Raw genomic sequence first — 15,635 nt, 5'->3', positions numbered from 1 at the left:
GCTGGCCTCTCCTCCTGCAGACCCCCCACGCGTGGTGAGCCTGGAGGAGCCAGAGCTGCGCCTGGAGCATTGCATTGAGTTCGTGGTACGTGGCAACCCGCCGCCAACGCTGCACTGGCTGCACAACGGGCAGCCACTGCGGGAGTCCAAGATCATCCACGTGGAATACTACCAGGAGGGCGAGATCTCCGAGGGCTGCCTGCTCTTCAACAAGCCCACCCACTACAACAACGGCAACTACACCCTCATTGCCAAAAACCCATTGGGTACTGCCAATCAGACCATCAATGGCCACTTCCTCAAGGAGCCCTTTCCAGGTGAGGGCAGAGCAGCCAGCTATGGGGTGTGCAGATTCCTTCTGGGAGTGTGGGGGGCAGGGCGTGTAGCTCGAGAGAAGCAGCAGCATCAGTATTCATACGGTTGTCACGGGTAAGCAGACACACACTGGGACATGTGCAGCTACCACTGGCATTTCGGGTAAACGAAGACAAAGTCTCCATTTTCTAATAATCATCATAGCAAAAACCCAGACCTCCCAGAATACACAGTTGCGCACATGAGGGCATACTGTATTACAGTAGAGAAAGCAGGGGCTTCAGAGTGGGACAATAATGATGGAGACTCTTGACTCAGCCCTTTACTTAATGAGAAACTCTAAGCCTCTATTTCCTCATCTATGAAATGAATCTTGTGCCTTTGAAATGAGACAAGGTGTATAAAGCACACGTGACAGGGTTTGGCACGTGATGCTGCTTCAATGACTTTCCATTGCAAGCAACTTCGGAGTCTACCCAGTTCAGCCCCACATTTAACAGGTGAGTGACCTGAGGCTCTTTCTACTTGCTGGTCATTGGCAAGGCTGGAGGCACATCTGGCCTCCAGGTCTGTGGTTCTGTTCCTCTTTTTTTCCATGGTGAGCCAGTGGGGGTACATGATGCCATAGGCCTGTGATGGTGCTAATGTCAAGTGGACCAGGGCTAGTAACTGAAGTAACAGAAGACCTTTGTTTGACTGGATTTGGGGGAGGTGATTCCATCTTTCTCTGGGTTAGGACATTTCAAATGCCTTCTGAAGTTGGAGAAGAAAAGGTGGCTGGGTTCCTCAATTGATGAATTCCTATCTGCGGAGCCATGTATCTTTGCTGACCCGGTGATTTGTGCTGGGAACTGATGAGTGATCTCTTGGCCTTCAATCCCCAGAAATCAGAGGTTGTAATGGGCTAAAGGGAAGTGTAAAGACTGATATCATACACACACGCATGCGTGTACACACATGCACACACGTGCAAAGGGGGAGGCAGTAGGAACTAGCACTCTGCAGCATCTGTATGAAGGTGACTTCACAGCCTACAAATAACTAGGGGGTGGCAGCTCCAGGAGGCCTTATTTTTCTAAGCTCAAGGGAACTTGAACTAGAGGCCCCGAGGTTGAAACTGGAGAAATGAGACTGCATGTGAAGCTAAATTCTTGCCACTGAGGTTCGGAGGATGATGGAGCCACCTCTCAGAAGAGGGTCAGAACATGCTGATGTTTGAGGCCCTGGCAATCCCATCTGGTCTGACATTTCCAACATCATCGCCAGTGTGCCTAGTGAGAGGGCTCGGGGCACTTGCCATCGTGGGCCATGCTGGGATCTCCTTTGGTATGTAGGAGGGTCTGGGCCTGCTCTGTGGAAGCAGCGGCTTTTAGTGGCAAAGCAGAGACACTTTTCTTGAGTGGGCTACACAGTCAATCTGGGCCTTGCTGACAGAAAGGGCTGGCGTGGCCCTTTGCCCCACCTGTGCCACCTGCTGATTTTGAAGAGGAGAGTGTACACTCCCCATGGGTGAGGAGTGAAGCACGCTGAGGCAGTGCTTCAGTTTGCAGAGGGGAGCTCCTGGAGCTCAGAGAGAGCAGGGAGCCCTAGATTGCTCAGGAAGGAGGGTAAGCCACAGTGGGCTTCTCCCAGAGGTGTCCCGAGAGCCGAGGAGCAGTGGGATGATTTGCCAGACACAGCTTTTCCTCTGTCCTCCCTTCTCTCGGGAGGAAGCAGTTCTGTGCATCCTCCCAGCCATGCCAACACCTCCTGTGTCCCCCCAGGGTGCGGCAGCCCCTTCTTGTAGTCTCTGGATACCTCATCACCACAGTCAGTTGTCAACACTCGAGGTGTACACCCAGGACCAGCAGCATCAGCATCGCCTGGGAATGTGTTAAAACTAAGATTTTCAAGCCCCACTCAGGTCAGGAACTCTGGGGTGGAGCCAGCAACTGTGTTTTAACAAGCCCCAGGTGACTCTGATACTTCTTTTCATGGCATTTGTTTAGAATGTGGCCCCAGGAGGAGGGAGGGAGGCTAGAGTCATGGATAAGCTCGAGGAGAAAGCAGCTCACCAGGGGTCATTCCCTCAGACCCATCTACACCCTGTGCGAAGATTTGCTTGTTTTATGTGCCTTTGTGTTAAAGGAGTCAGTGGATGATGAAAAGGCAGTGACAGGAAAAGATGGGCCAAAAAAAGATGTCAAGTGACAAGATGTCTAAACGTTCAGGAGAGTAAATTATCTGGGGGAGCAGGCAGGGGTATGTCATGATTCACTACGCTAAACCTTGCACCGACTGAGGTCTGGATACAAAGCTGGCCGGTGACTTCCTGCTCTTCTCTTTTGACATGAGGGTGTGGAGACATCATTTTTATCATATAGTGTCTCTCTCTTGCTCCCAGGCAGCAAAGCATCAAGGTCAAGAGCAAGGGCTCTGAAATCAGACAGACTTAGGTGCAAATCCCACCTATGGCCCTCCTAGACAGGTGGCCTGGGCTTCTAGAAGAGGGCATAGTGCATGGTCAGCCCTCCATGAAAGACAGTCACCACTCTGTGCCTCTGTTTCTTCATGTATGAAATGGGAATGATACCAATACTCCCTGCCCAGTTGCCACGAGGATTAAATGAAGTAATGTATGACAAGTGCTTAGCAGTGTGCTGGGCAGAGAAAAGGCTTAATGGCTATTGACTGTGGTTGGGATTCTTGGGATGCAGAGATGAGATGAATTCTAGAACCAGTAGTCATTCTCTGGTAGATCTAGTAAGTTCCAGTAGAAAGTCTTAAGGCAGTCTAGCGTAATGGCTATGGAGCCACATCGTCAGGGTTCAAATCCCCACTCAGCTCTGTAACTTTAGGCCATTAGTTACTCCCTGCTTCTACTCGAAAGGTTGCAGAGAAGATTAATCCACATTAATGGCCTTTCTTAAGGAGTTATGGTCTGGGGCTATAGGACATATGTGAATTTCATTCATTGCACAGTCCTGGTGTGTATTCAGATGGTGCCTTGGCATGCTGGTCCAGTCTTCCCCCAGCCTGTTGGTGTGGGTCAGAGGTTTGGACCATTCCTGGGTATCATCTTCTTCCAGTGTGAATCTCTGAGTCCCCTCCCCCCCACAGGCTAGAGGGGAGCCAGGATATCTCCTTCCAAAGCTCATGTGCTTCCTGGATGTATAAACACTTCTAAGCTCCAGCAAAGGAGTTAAACATTCATAGGCTGATTGGGAGATTACAGGGTTCACAGACTCGGCCAAAACATTTGGCTGACGTGAGAATATTCTCTAATAAATGGAAGCCTTATGAGAAATATGCAAATCAATGTAAGCTGTGAGTTGATCTGGCTCCTCTCCTCTCGCAGGCTCTGAAGCCAAGGTTGTAGCCTCCCTCTCTCTCCTCCGTGCTCCTCCCAAGTCAGGATTTGGCCACCTGCAGTTGGGAAGAGGATGGTGGCAGGAAGGGCTTGCTCAGGAATTTGGAGCTCTATTGCTCTGCCTCACAGCAACGCGGAAAAGACCAAAAACAAGCGACCAAACAACGGTGCTTTTACAATAAATAGGACTTACTCTGAAGGACTCCTTCAGAGCGAGCGTCCTACTCCCTGCAGGTAGTTAGAGAAGAGTGTTTGCTGGTTCATCTTAATAGAGCTGTGAGTATAATGGCTGTGAGGGCTTAGCTGAGGGCCTGGTGAGTAGAACACCCACGATGAATGATGAGTGAAGGAATGAATTGTTCTTACTTTTCAGGGCTTGGTGGGCTTGTGGCAGGAGGAGGTGTGGCATAGTGTAGTGGTTCCCAAAGGACCAACAGTATCATCTGAAAACTTGTTAGAAATGTGGTTTCTCAAGACCCGCCCCAGACCTACTGAAACAAAAACTCTGGGGTGAGGACTAGTAATTTGTGTTTCTTATTAATTTTTAAAGATTTTTAACTTTTCATTTTTAAATAGTTTGGGGTTTACAAACAAAGAAAAAAAGTTACAAAATAGTACAACAAACTTCCTTCTACTCTTCACCCAGCTTCTCCAGATGTTCACATCTTCCCTAACCACAACCCAGTGATCAAAACCAGGATGTTAACGTGGGTACAACACTATTATCTAATCTGCAGACTTGACTTGTATTTTATCAGTTGTCCCACTGTTGTCCTCTTCTTGTCTGGGGCCCAATCTAAGATTACCCATTGCATTGAGTTGCTGTGTCACTTTAGTCTTCTTAAATCTGGGACAGTCCCTCAGTCTGTGTCTTTCACAGTCTTGGCACTTTTAAAGAGTACTCACTAGTTATTTTGTACACTGTCCCTCAATTTGCATTTGTCAGATTTTTTTCTCATGCCTAAATTCCAGTTGTGTGTTTTTGGCAAGAACCCCACAGAAGTGATGCCCTGCCGCTTACATACATTATATCAGGGGGTGCCTGATATCATATATTTTATCAGTGGGGATGTGAACTTCATCACTTGGTCAAGGTGGTGTCTCCCGGGTTTCTCCACTGCAAGGAGACTATTTTCCACATTGAAATCAATAAGTATAATATTTTGAAACTACATAAATAGCTTGTTTCCTTCCTTCGCACACTCATTTTAACATTCATTGGTGATGCTTGCCTAAGAAACAATTATTACCGTAGCATTCGCCAAATGGTGATGTTTCTATCTGCATCATCCCTTCTGTGCTTATTAATTGGATTCTACCATGAGGAAGTGCTTTCTCTTCTTGCCCACTTATTTATTCAATTATTTATTTGTATCAGTATGGACTCATGGATATTTATTTTGTTTTGTGGCTTGTAATTCTTTACTAATTTGCTAGGACTGCCATAGTAAAGTACCACAGAGTGGGTCGCTTAAACAACAGAAATTCATTTTCTCACAATTCTGGCGGCTGAAAATCTGAGATCCTGGTATCATTGGCAGGGCTGGTTTCTCCTAAGGCCTCTCTCCTTGGCTTGTAGACGACCCTTTTCTCCCTGTGTCTTTATGTGGTCTTCGTGCATGTCCATGTCCACGTTTCCTCTTCTCATAAGTACACCAGTCATATTGCACTAGGGCCCACATTAATGACCTCATTTTAACTTAAATACCACTTTAAAGACCCTATCTCCAACTACAGTCATATTCTGAGCTTCTGGGGGTTACAACTTCAACATATGGATTTTGCAGGAACACTATTCAATCCATAACAATTCATGACTGTCATTATTTTGTTGCTCAAATGATTCCACATTTGGCCATCGGGAGCCCCTTTATGTTGGCTTCTGTGTCCTCTCTCAAGGTTCCCATTGACCCCTGAGCACTTTTCTTACTTTCTAGTATCACGAGCTTTTACAGGCACATCTTTTACCTTCCCCGCCCCAGCCCTGAAATCATCCATTTTCCCAAGGAATTCTCATTCCTTTTATTGGGGGATGACAGTGATCACCTTCTGGATGATTCTGTTGTGTGCTAAAGTTTGAGCATCTCTGATAGAGTGGTTAAGAGCCCAGACTTGGATTGGAATCCAACTCTAACCCCTTCTTAGATGAGTGACGTTTGATCAGTTACTTGAACTGTATAAACCTGTTTCCTTATTTGTTAAATGGGGGTAATGCCATCCACCTCCTAGGATGGTTATAAGCATTGAGTGGTATGTTACATAATGCGTTTAGCACTGCTCCTGGCTCATAATCAATGTCCGATAAGGATTAACTTTCATTATTAGATGAGCTATTTCTAGAGGCCAGAGATCAAATAACACATTTCTATCTGGGGGATGGCCAGATTCTGGAGGGATTTCTAAGAGCTTCTCAGTGACCTACTAGAATCAACTTCACATATCAATTGGAGGATTTTCATCTTGAGATCATAACTGGCATTTTCAAGAAAGGTCCAGGGGAGCCCACCCAGCGGAGCCATCCCCAGCACCCAGGGCCGTGAGTGAGTCAGTGGGTCTGCATTTAACTCCCCATCTCATAATGAAACCAGTTTGGTTTCTAGTTCCCAGATGGGCTACTTCCCTTGAAACCAGGAGCTTTATGTGTCATTCCTTTTCCATTTGGACAACCACCTCTAATGCAGTAGTGTAGCATGGGGGGGAGGGTGATGTGCCAAACATTTTAGTTTGTTAATTGCTGTGGGAACAAGGGATCACGGTGAATGGGACAGGTCATAGCTGTTAGGGGGATATGATGTGTTTGTTCTGGTTTTTATTACATCTGTTAATTATCTCTTTGTCCTTTTTGCAGAGAGCACGGATAACTTTGATTCAGGTAAGTCTGCTTTACCTTTTGCTAGATTTATTCTGATACTTTTGGTAACTATTGAATCCAAATAGCCCTCTTTCCTATTCCACATCCTTCCCAGACTCATGGCATCTGAGGGCATCTGAGTGAATTGTGAAAAGGAATCGGAGGGCAGAAATGCTTTTTGGGCATTTCCAAGCCCACTGTTGAATAATCACTCTGTGCCTCAGTTTCCCTCAGGGAGTTTTCTAAGGTGTGAACTTGTTGTGGATCTCCCAACCCAGATGAAAAGGGGCTGTGTTAGGATGGATGTGGAGTTTCATGTGCCCCAGTAGACTCTGTTAATCATCTCAGTTCTTACAGAGAGAACATGGAGCCTATAACCCTGCTAGGGGTTTTCACCTGCTTCAAGAGCCCGGGAATTTGGCCAGGACCCACCTCGGGTATAGCTGGGATTTACAAGGTTCCTGATAGGCTCCTGTGTCCTCATAAGGAATTATTGAGGCTCAGTTTATAAGTGATTTGGGGTTAGGGCTAGACAATCCTAAAAGGATTTGGGGTTGTGCTTGTGGGCTGTGGAGGAAACCTATATTTTCCCTGTTGTCTCTTGTTCCCCGTGGCAGGTGGGAATAACTGCGGCAATCACTGTCATTTCTGCCCAGAGTCTGGCCTGAGATAGACCAATCCTGTCTAGGAATACCCTCGGCTGTTTTGCACTGATAGAAATATCATCTGTGATCCCTTTAGTTGTCCTCGGTCTTAGAGGACTTTTAATCTCACTGAATGTCCCTTCAGGGAATTCTGAATTAGGGCCATTTCTTGCCAAGGCGATTCTAGATGGAGGACAGGCTGATCCTTGGCTTCCCATCTGAGCCTTGCTGGGTAAAGGTGGTGTTTCCTGGTCAGTTGCTTCTGTTTTTTAACTCGGACTGCCATTGTGTTCTGAAATCAATGTTGGAGGAATGGCTAGAGGATTGTTTATGGGGCCACAGGATCTTACTAAGGAGTAAAGAGGGAAAGAGAAGGGCTTGGGAGAAGCAGGGAAAGGAAAAGAAATGCCTTCAGTAGAGAGCAGCATGTCGGCAACAGCTGCCATTGCCAGTAAAATTTGCCTAATCCAGACCCTGGCCAGAACCCAAACCATTTTCCTCTTTTCCACCCCACAGCGCATGGTCCACATTGCCCAGGTTACATTATTTTTTCTGGGGTGGAGGAAGAGCATGGGAGCAAAGGTCCTTTAGTCCTTATGGAGCCTGTCCTTGAGCTGTAGCACCAGCCGGGTGGCCAGACAGGGGACCTGGGGGCCCCTGCAAAGCTTTGACGGGGGGTTGGCAGGCTGCAAGAGCTTGCCTTCCAGAGGATGTTCTCCAACAGGAAGTCTCAAGGGGGCTTGGAGTTGGGCAGGACTGTGGCTGAGCCTCCCACGGCCAGTAAACTAACTGCCCTCCTCCCTTTGTGTTTGGTTTTCAGTTGATGAAGTGAGCCCCACACCTCCTATCACTGTGACCCACAAACCTGAGGAAGACACTTTTGGGGTGAGTCACTGCTTGGTGAGGAGGAGCGTGTTTACTGGTGCAGTAGTTTTCAGTCTTCATTTGAGTTTCTAGCATCTCCAATCTTACTTGGAATCTCAGTACGTATGGCGGGGAAAAAAGCAATGACGAATAGCCTCCTTTCAGGCAGTCTAAACCTTCCATTTGATGGGAATAGTTCATTTTTGAGGAAGTCTTGGAGGATCTGCTGTAAGCCCTAGAGTTTGGAAGAGAACAGTTCGAAAATCCCCAGTCTGTTAGGAGCCGGGCAGGGCCTGATTCGCAGGGGCTGCTGACTGTACAACCTTCTATGAAAGTCCAAGTTGCTCAGGGCATCTTCTTGGGTGGGTTTTTCAAGACCCCTCCTCTGCTCTCTCAGAGCTGAGATTTCTCTGTGGAGGAGAGGAAAGGATTTTTTTGGAGTCCAGATTTCTTTGACCTTCCTGGATAGGAAGACTATGTAAAGAAATTCAATGCGAAGATGCAGAATTTGCTCACTAATTAAAACAGCAATAGGCAGAACCTGTCTGGGCTTGCTTTTGCATCTCTTAGGGTGGCCCTGGGGATAGAGGGGGGCTCAGAACATTTAAATCATGGAACTTTCTTTAATCAAATTGGGTAATTTATATATTTTTTAATGTTCTTAGCTTTTCATAGATTATTCCTTCTAAAGACCTTACTCAGTAGCAAAGTTCTGAGAAGGTTACAGTTGCTACTGCAGTAGGGGTGTTCTCATCTGGGCACACATGTTACTTGTAAGGCACTTGGGGTTTCCATGACTGTTTCTGACTGTCTGGTTTTGGCTCCTAATAGGTGTCCATCGCAGTTGGACTTGCTGCTTTCGCCTGTGTCCTGTTGGTGGTTCTCTTTATCATGATCAACAAGTATGGTCGACGGTCCAAATTTGGGATGAAGGGTAAGGTGGGATTTTCATTCTCAAGGGTTTCGTGGGGAGGGAAACATGGCTACTTTTGATCAAAAGATACTGTTGTCATCTCCCTTTGCTCTCTGAGATGGCCTCAGGTCGTGGGGCTTAAGTGGTCTTGGTGGAGACGTCTGTCCACACCCTTGTTTTTGGTAATTATGGCTTGAGGGCAATGCTGGGATTCGTGGGAACCAGACTGTGCACCACATGGTTTCGCTTTGACTGCTGATAAACATTGCTTGGATGGGCTTGTGCAATGAGGATAATTTGGGAAGGAGGTTAGATTCAAGGGCAAATGAAAAGGACTTAGGATTCTTTTTATTTTTTGTAGGTAAAGGGACTCCCAGTTTGACTAACTTGATTTTTCTCTTGTCTACACCCCTCTTTGGAGTGGTGTTGGTTTTAGCATAGCTAGATGTAGGGTGGTAGATTCTGGCATTGTAAGACTGCTCATGCAATGGTATCTCAGCACGTAGCTCTACACAGAATCCCAGAATGAGTGCCAAGAGCAACATGACTTCTAAATCTGCTGGCCAGTTTCCATGACACAGAGCACTTAACGCCATTATGGCAGGGGTGGGGGAGTGGGATGTGGCTCTCCGCCAGGGCTTGGGTAAGGGGACTGGCATGAAAGGGGTTAACATGGTGAATTAGCATCCACCTGCCTGGTCCCAGAGACGGATGTGACCAAATGGCTCAAGGGTTACTGGGTACCAGTTCCAAAACTGAAAATTGAATTTTAAGAAATACTCCCAGCCGGGATTCCCATGGATGGCTGATGTTGGGAGGGGGAGGAGGGGAGAGATGATGAAAGGCTTGATAAGCCATCAGTTGCTGGGCCAAGATTCAGGCTGGTGTTTTCTGGTGAGACAGAATGATCTAGAGAGATGGATTTCTATGGCTTCTACACATGAGCTGGCATCTGTGGTGGGGGCCCTGACCCTGGGGCTCAGGGACTGGGGAAAGGCACTTGAATGACATTCATGGGGACAGTGATCCTCTGAACTTGTATGCAAATGTTTGAGTGTTTGCACATGGTGAGGGGTTGAGTGTACATGAAATTGAACTAGTCCATAGCTTTTACTATATTCTCAAAAGATTCTAGGACTCCCATATAAGTTTAGAACACTGATATAAAGGAAGGGACACCCAGAGAGGCAGAGAAGGGCAAAAAATATGGGGACAGATTGCCAGGTTTCCCAGGAGCCTTCTGCCTCTGGGCTCTCTTCAGCGCATGATGAACCTGAGCAAGTCACAGCAAGCAAGCCAGGTTTTCTTGAATTATGTGAAATATTTTGACCAAGAGAAATACATGTGCATACAAATTGTAAAGAGGGGATAGAAGTTTGATGACTTAAACAAGATCAGACCACTCTCAGGCACCTTGACTGAAGATGTTTTTTCTGCCAGCACACATTGAGTGCTAAACAAGGCTTCACAGGTGTAGGAGATGAGGTGACCACTGAGCAAGCTCAGAGCCTTCAATCTTAGGATAATCCTTGGGCTCCTGGCTTTGAGGACTGGCACTGTTGCTTGTGCAAAATTTTCCAACCATGACAGGAACCTTCCTAGCTCATCCTCCTTCCACCTGAGAAAACATTAGGGCCTTGACCAAAGGGAAGAATGGGCCATTATTGCTTTCCTCTCCTGAGGAAGTGCACCACCAGCTGAGACTCTGCGACAGGCTTGGCAGTGTTGTGAGAGCAGGTTTTTCCTATTAGTTGCCATCCGGTTTCTGGAACAGTGTGTCCCCATGTCGGATGGATTAGGCGGCACCCAGGGCGGTGCCTCCCGTCAGCTGTCCTCAGAGCCTCTCCCGGCTCCTGCTCCCCTCTCCCAGGCTGAGCTGCCTTCCTTGGCCTGGTTGGGTCAGGAGAACAGGTCCTCGTAGGTGGAGGTGAAATATCCCCTATTCTAAAGTCAGGCACCTGAAGAAGTTAGGTTAGAGTTGGAGGCAAGATGAAATGGTATATCCTCGACTGATCCTGTTTAAAGGAAGCCTGCATCTCTCTGATCTTTATTAAGTCACAGGAAGCATTGCATTTAGGTCTCATTAAAGGATAAATAAGCAAATGCCTCAAACTGCACATAACTTTGATCTTTTATTGCTAGTGAGCATCCCAGTCTAGGAAAAAGAGTGATGATGTGGGTAGCAGAAGTCCCCCAGCTCTGCCTTATGAACCCCCGTATCTTTCCGTTCACCCCATTCTCAACTTTGAATTTTCACATCTGCGTGGGAATCTGTGATTTCACTTAATTGCTCTTTGCCTTCAGCAAAGTTACTTAACTTCTCGGAGCCTCTGCTTCAACTGTAACATGGGAATATTGCTACCTTCTCATTGGGTTGCTGTGAGCATTGAGATCAGGGTGCAACTGGCATATAAAAGAGGCCCCGTGGGTACCATTCCCCCTTCTTTTCTTCATGTATAAACCTTTATAGGCTCCTTTTATTGTCCTTCCAGGAAGGATTGCCCTCCCAAGACTCGACCATGCCCTCTTTTGTCCCACACAGTATTAAGTGAAAATGCCTTTACCACACACTCACCCTAGTGCACTGTCATTTTTTTTTTTTTTTTTTTGCTCACACATCATCTGTCTGTCATACTAGAGCAGGAATGACTTACAGCAGAAACCACGGACGTCTCAGACTCCTCTTTACTTTTATCAACTGCAATCCTTTTTTAAAAAATATTTCCCCCCATGTTTTTTTATCTTAACTTCTAAGTATACATCGTAGTTGGTTTTCATGTCCCTTTACCCGTTCCTCTTCCCCCCCTCCCACTGCATCATATGTGTTCACTTGTCTTAACAAGTTCAAGTAACTCTTGTGATTATTGTATCTTCTCCCTCCAACCCTTTGTTTGTCTGTTTATTTATTTATTTATTTTTAGCTCCCATATAAAAGTGAGAACATGTGGTATTTCTCTTTCTATGCCCGACTCGATCAACTGCCATCTTGTTGATCACAATTTTGGCTTGGGAGGGGTCACGTTAGGATGTGAGGTCATCTCTTGGAATCACAAAGGTTTTAAAATGGAGCTGAGTGTATCACGGGGGTTTCTTTTTGCTGTTGATAAAGCCGAGTGTCTGAGAGTGGCAGGGGTGATCCCTAGAGTCACTGATATGGCCTGGCTGGAGCAGGGCCCCTGAGGATCACCACTGTGCCAGGCCTTAACTCTTTAACTGCCAGATCATGGGGTGGACAGAGTGATTGGGAGGTGGGTACTTGTTAGGTTCAGGATAGGCGCTATTTACTGGAAATAGGGAAATGTATATAAAAAAATTATATTGTGCCAGTGCATCCTGGACCTGAAAGTGAGATGGTTCAGAATTTATGCCAAGTCCATCCTCACAAAATATTTTCAAATTAGGCATCAAAAGGCCATGACAATGATCTAAGTGGAGCCTCTTGTATCTGTAAGGTCGCTGAGGAAGGAGATGCTAGCCAGGTAAAGGAAGAAAAGATTTTATTAGCAAGCAGCAAGCAGACCTGCTGGGTTGAGCTGAAAAATGGCATCAGCACCGAGAGGCAGTCGGGTGTCCCTTTCGTAGGGTTAAGACTGGCATCTGGCCTGGCCTAAGAAGACTGTCACAATGTTCCATTCCAGGTACAGCTTGCTCATGGGAACAGAGACTGGGGGAGACAGAAACCTTGGGCTAACAGAGGGAAACGGTTACAATGTTAGACTCTAGGTACGGCCTGCTCAGCCTGCTCCTGGGAACAGAGACTTAGGGAGATAGAAACTTAGAGGAACAAAACAGAGAAACAAAACCGAAGGGTGGGGGCTTTCTGAAAGTCAGGTTCTCAGTTCGAGGGACCTAACAGTGTCCGTATTTACAGATGAAGAAACTGAGGCCAGTTTCGTAGTCTGAGTAGGCTGAGTTACATCTAGAACTCCCTACCTTGCAGCCCCACCCACCTGTCATGGCATCACACATGACTTGTCTTGGCTGCCCCTTCCAAGTGCCTTGGAACACCCCAATGCACCACCCTCCTTCCACGTGGTGGTTAGAACAAGACCAGGTAAAAGATGCTACCGTGCCTGAACAGTAATAGAATATGCCCTGTAGTTTTCACATAAGGTGCGCATCATTACCACTGAATGGGGAAAGAAGCAAGCATGTGGATCTTTTGCAGCCTGTAAAGAGTATACATTACTTGGCCTCTTTTTCTCATGACTACCTTGTATCTTTAAATGCTTCTAGATCAGAGATACTCTGAGAATTAACCTTATACTTCTTGGCTTCCTCTTACTCCCACGGAGGAAACAGAATAAGAGTTTTTAGAGCTGAAACAGACCTTAGGCTTATTGGGCTAATGTCCCCATTGTCCAGATAAGGAAACTGAGACCAGATACCAGAGCACACAGCTAGCTGGAGCATCCTGGCCCCACTTCCCTGCATAGTTGGTGTGTGCAGAGAGCCTGGGAAGGACTGGGAGATGAAGGTGGATTGTGAATAAATCAGCTCAGTTCTTCCAATGCTTTTTCTAATTATCTTTGAACGCTGTCCCACTTGAATGGGGCTTTCAAAAATGCCTGTTAATCCACTTTTCTCAACCTGGCCTGGGGGAGACATAGGAGCTGATGGAGGAATCTCACCTCTGTTCCCAGGCTGAGAGTATTTCTTTCATTTCTTTCCGGACATGGTGGAGACTGTGTGGTGGGACAGCGGAAGCTGGACGTCTGGGAAGGAAGGGAACGAGGGACGGCTGCTGGGGCTTCTGGTGGTGCCATAAGTGCCTCATCAGCAGCCGCTGGCTTTTCCTCCTGATGGTTGGATGCGTGCTGGTGCCTCTGATGGGCCTGTGGATGAGCACTGGCAGGCCTGTTCCATTGTAAATTAGCGTTAGTTAATAGGTACTTAAAGTAAAGTGGTTGCCTATTTGATTATGCTTGGGGGTTATTAACATTTTTTCCATAAACAGATGGTAACTGTCCTCTGAGTGGATTGTACAATCAAGCCAGAGTCTTGATTTGGAGGAGCTGGCTCCTGCCAAAAGATCTTGGGGGCTGCTGCCGCGTTGAATGGTCTTGTTATCCCTCTGGTTTAACCGTTTGGTTAAGGGAATGATTAGACCTGGGAAGGAGTCATTTCTGCCTTGTCTCCTAAGCTCGGAGGATTGGACTGAGGAGGGTTTCTTCCAGGCAGATGGAGGTAGGGGTGGGAGGCATCTTGGATTTCTAAGGTTTGATGCTCTAACGTGGTCTGTCTTTCCCAGCGGGATAGTGTCTGTGTGTCTGTACCCACGAACGCAGAGCGGGGGGATGGGTGCAAGGAGAATGGGGTGTGGCTAGAAGATGTGTCAGCCTATCGGAAGGGGCCTGGACCCTGAGTGAGGGCACTGTTGGTGTCATTGAGCAGGACGGCTTCTTTTGCTCTGTGAACTATACTTATTTAACCTGTATTTAACAGGGGACCAGAAGCCAAGAGCAGTGCAAGGCAGAAATAAAACTGGGTAAAGAAATTGGGTTTCCTGACTCCCTGAAATATGTCTGTTCTTTCTTTTTGTTTATTTTCTTCTTTCTTGACTTCTTTTTTCTATTTCCTTCTCCGAATCGAGGTGTGCAAGGGAGGAAGATACCTTTGGCCCCTGCAGTGATCCTGCACTTGGGATTCCTGGCTTGGGACTCCTGGTGTAAGATGACTCTTTGAACATAATTTCGAGGACGGTTTCTGGCTTTATTTCCTGCATCATTATCCTAAAGTCCTTGTATTCTTCTAACAACTGTTCACATACCCTTTTCCTCTTTTCCAATGCTTGGACAGACTCTCCAACCCTCCCACCCCCCAAAAACACTCAACATTTGTCCAAGTCTAAATTAAATAGGTTAAGTTTGTGGCAAATCCACAGGCAAGACATAAATCAATGGAAGACAGGAGTCTCCTGCTTCCTTTTCTCTGCTTTAGACTTCCCTGAGAAGCTCTGACTAGAGACAAAAAGCCCCTTCCTGCTTGATGACCAAGTTCTAGAAGGTGGTGCCCCAGAGCATTGAGAAGGCTGGAAGGCAATGTGTGTTGTGGTGGCCTGCATTTACTGCCCTGTCCTTTGTGGGGCTTTGCAGGTGTGCAATGAATCATCATGGAAGTCCCCCCACGGCTACTACTGGTGTGCTTCTGGACCGCTCCATTCCTCCCATCCTCATTCCTTACTCTTGAGGCTCTGGGGAGCCCACTGTCTCCAGCACTGACTCTCCTATTTGAAGGGAAATCCCTAGAAATAGAGTCTGATATGGAATGTTTTTCTTCCATGGCTACCTACTCGCTGGCTATTCTTGGCAGGCCCCTGTATCCTGTTCAGCAGGGCCTAGGATGGCCAATATACTTGGCTCTATAGCTAAAGTGATTGCCTCTCTGATTCATTTAATTTTGGCAGTGGAACACAGTGCTTACTAATCCATGTTGTGGGGCAACTGACTCCCACAGGGTTAACAGTCCTTTGATACCTCCATTTAGAAGTTCTCAACCTTTGGTCCCCTGATACCGATGTGACAGATGACAGTCATGTGCCTTATGCCCTACTGTGGGTGTAACCAGGCTTTCCCAAAAGTGCTGATTGTTGCAGTAATTTCGCACCTAGGGAAAATATATCAGATGAGTTAGCAAATGGGATTTTTAAACCTAGGAATAAAAGCAAATTCGTACTAATTTCTGCTCTTAAAAATTTCA

At 46.8% G+C, this 15,635-nt stretch overlaps 1 protein-coding gene across 3 annotated transcripts in view; it reads left to right on the top strand.

Moving 5' to 3' along the window:
• NTRK3 (neurotrophic tyrosine kinase, receptor, type 3) overlaps positions 1 to 15,635 on the top strand; it is a 359,989-nt gene that overhangs the window by 115,939 nt on the left and 228,415 nt on the right. For all 3 annotated transcript variants that reach the window (XM_008566759.1, XM_008566758.1, XM_008566760.1), the window contains exons 8-11: positions 21 to 317; positions 6,513 to 6,536; positions 7,980 to 8,044; positions 8,855 to 8,957. In XM_008566759.1, the coding sequence (XP_008564981.1) occupies positions 21 to 317; positions 6,513 to 6,536; positions 7,980 to 8,044; positions 8,855 to 8,957 (489 nt within the window). The remainder of the gene's footprint in view (positions 1 to 20; positions 318 to 6,512; positions 6,537 to 7,979; positions 8,045 to 8,854; positions 8,958 to 15,635) is intronic.

Source organism: Galeopterus variegatus, unplaced genomic scaffold (genome assembly GCF_000696425.1).
Source record: "Galeopterus variegatus unplaced genomic scaffold, G_variegatus-3.0.2 Scaffold268, whole genome shotgun sequence".
Taxonomy (NCBI): domain Eukaryota; kingdom Metazoa; phylum Chordata; class Mammalia; order Dermoptera; family Cynocephalidae; genus Galeopterus; species Galeopterus variegatus.
Note: the sequence above shows the minus strand (reverse complement) of the source record. Positions and strands in the feature narration are given on the sequence as shown.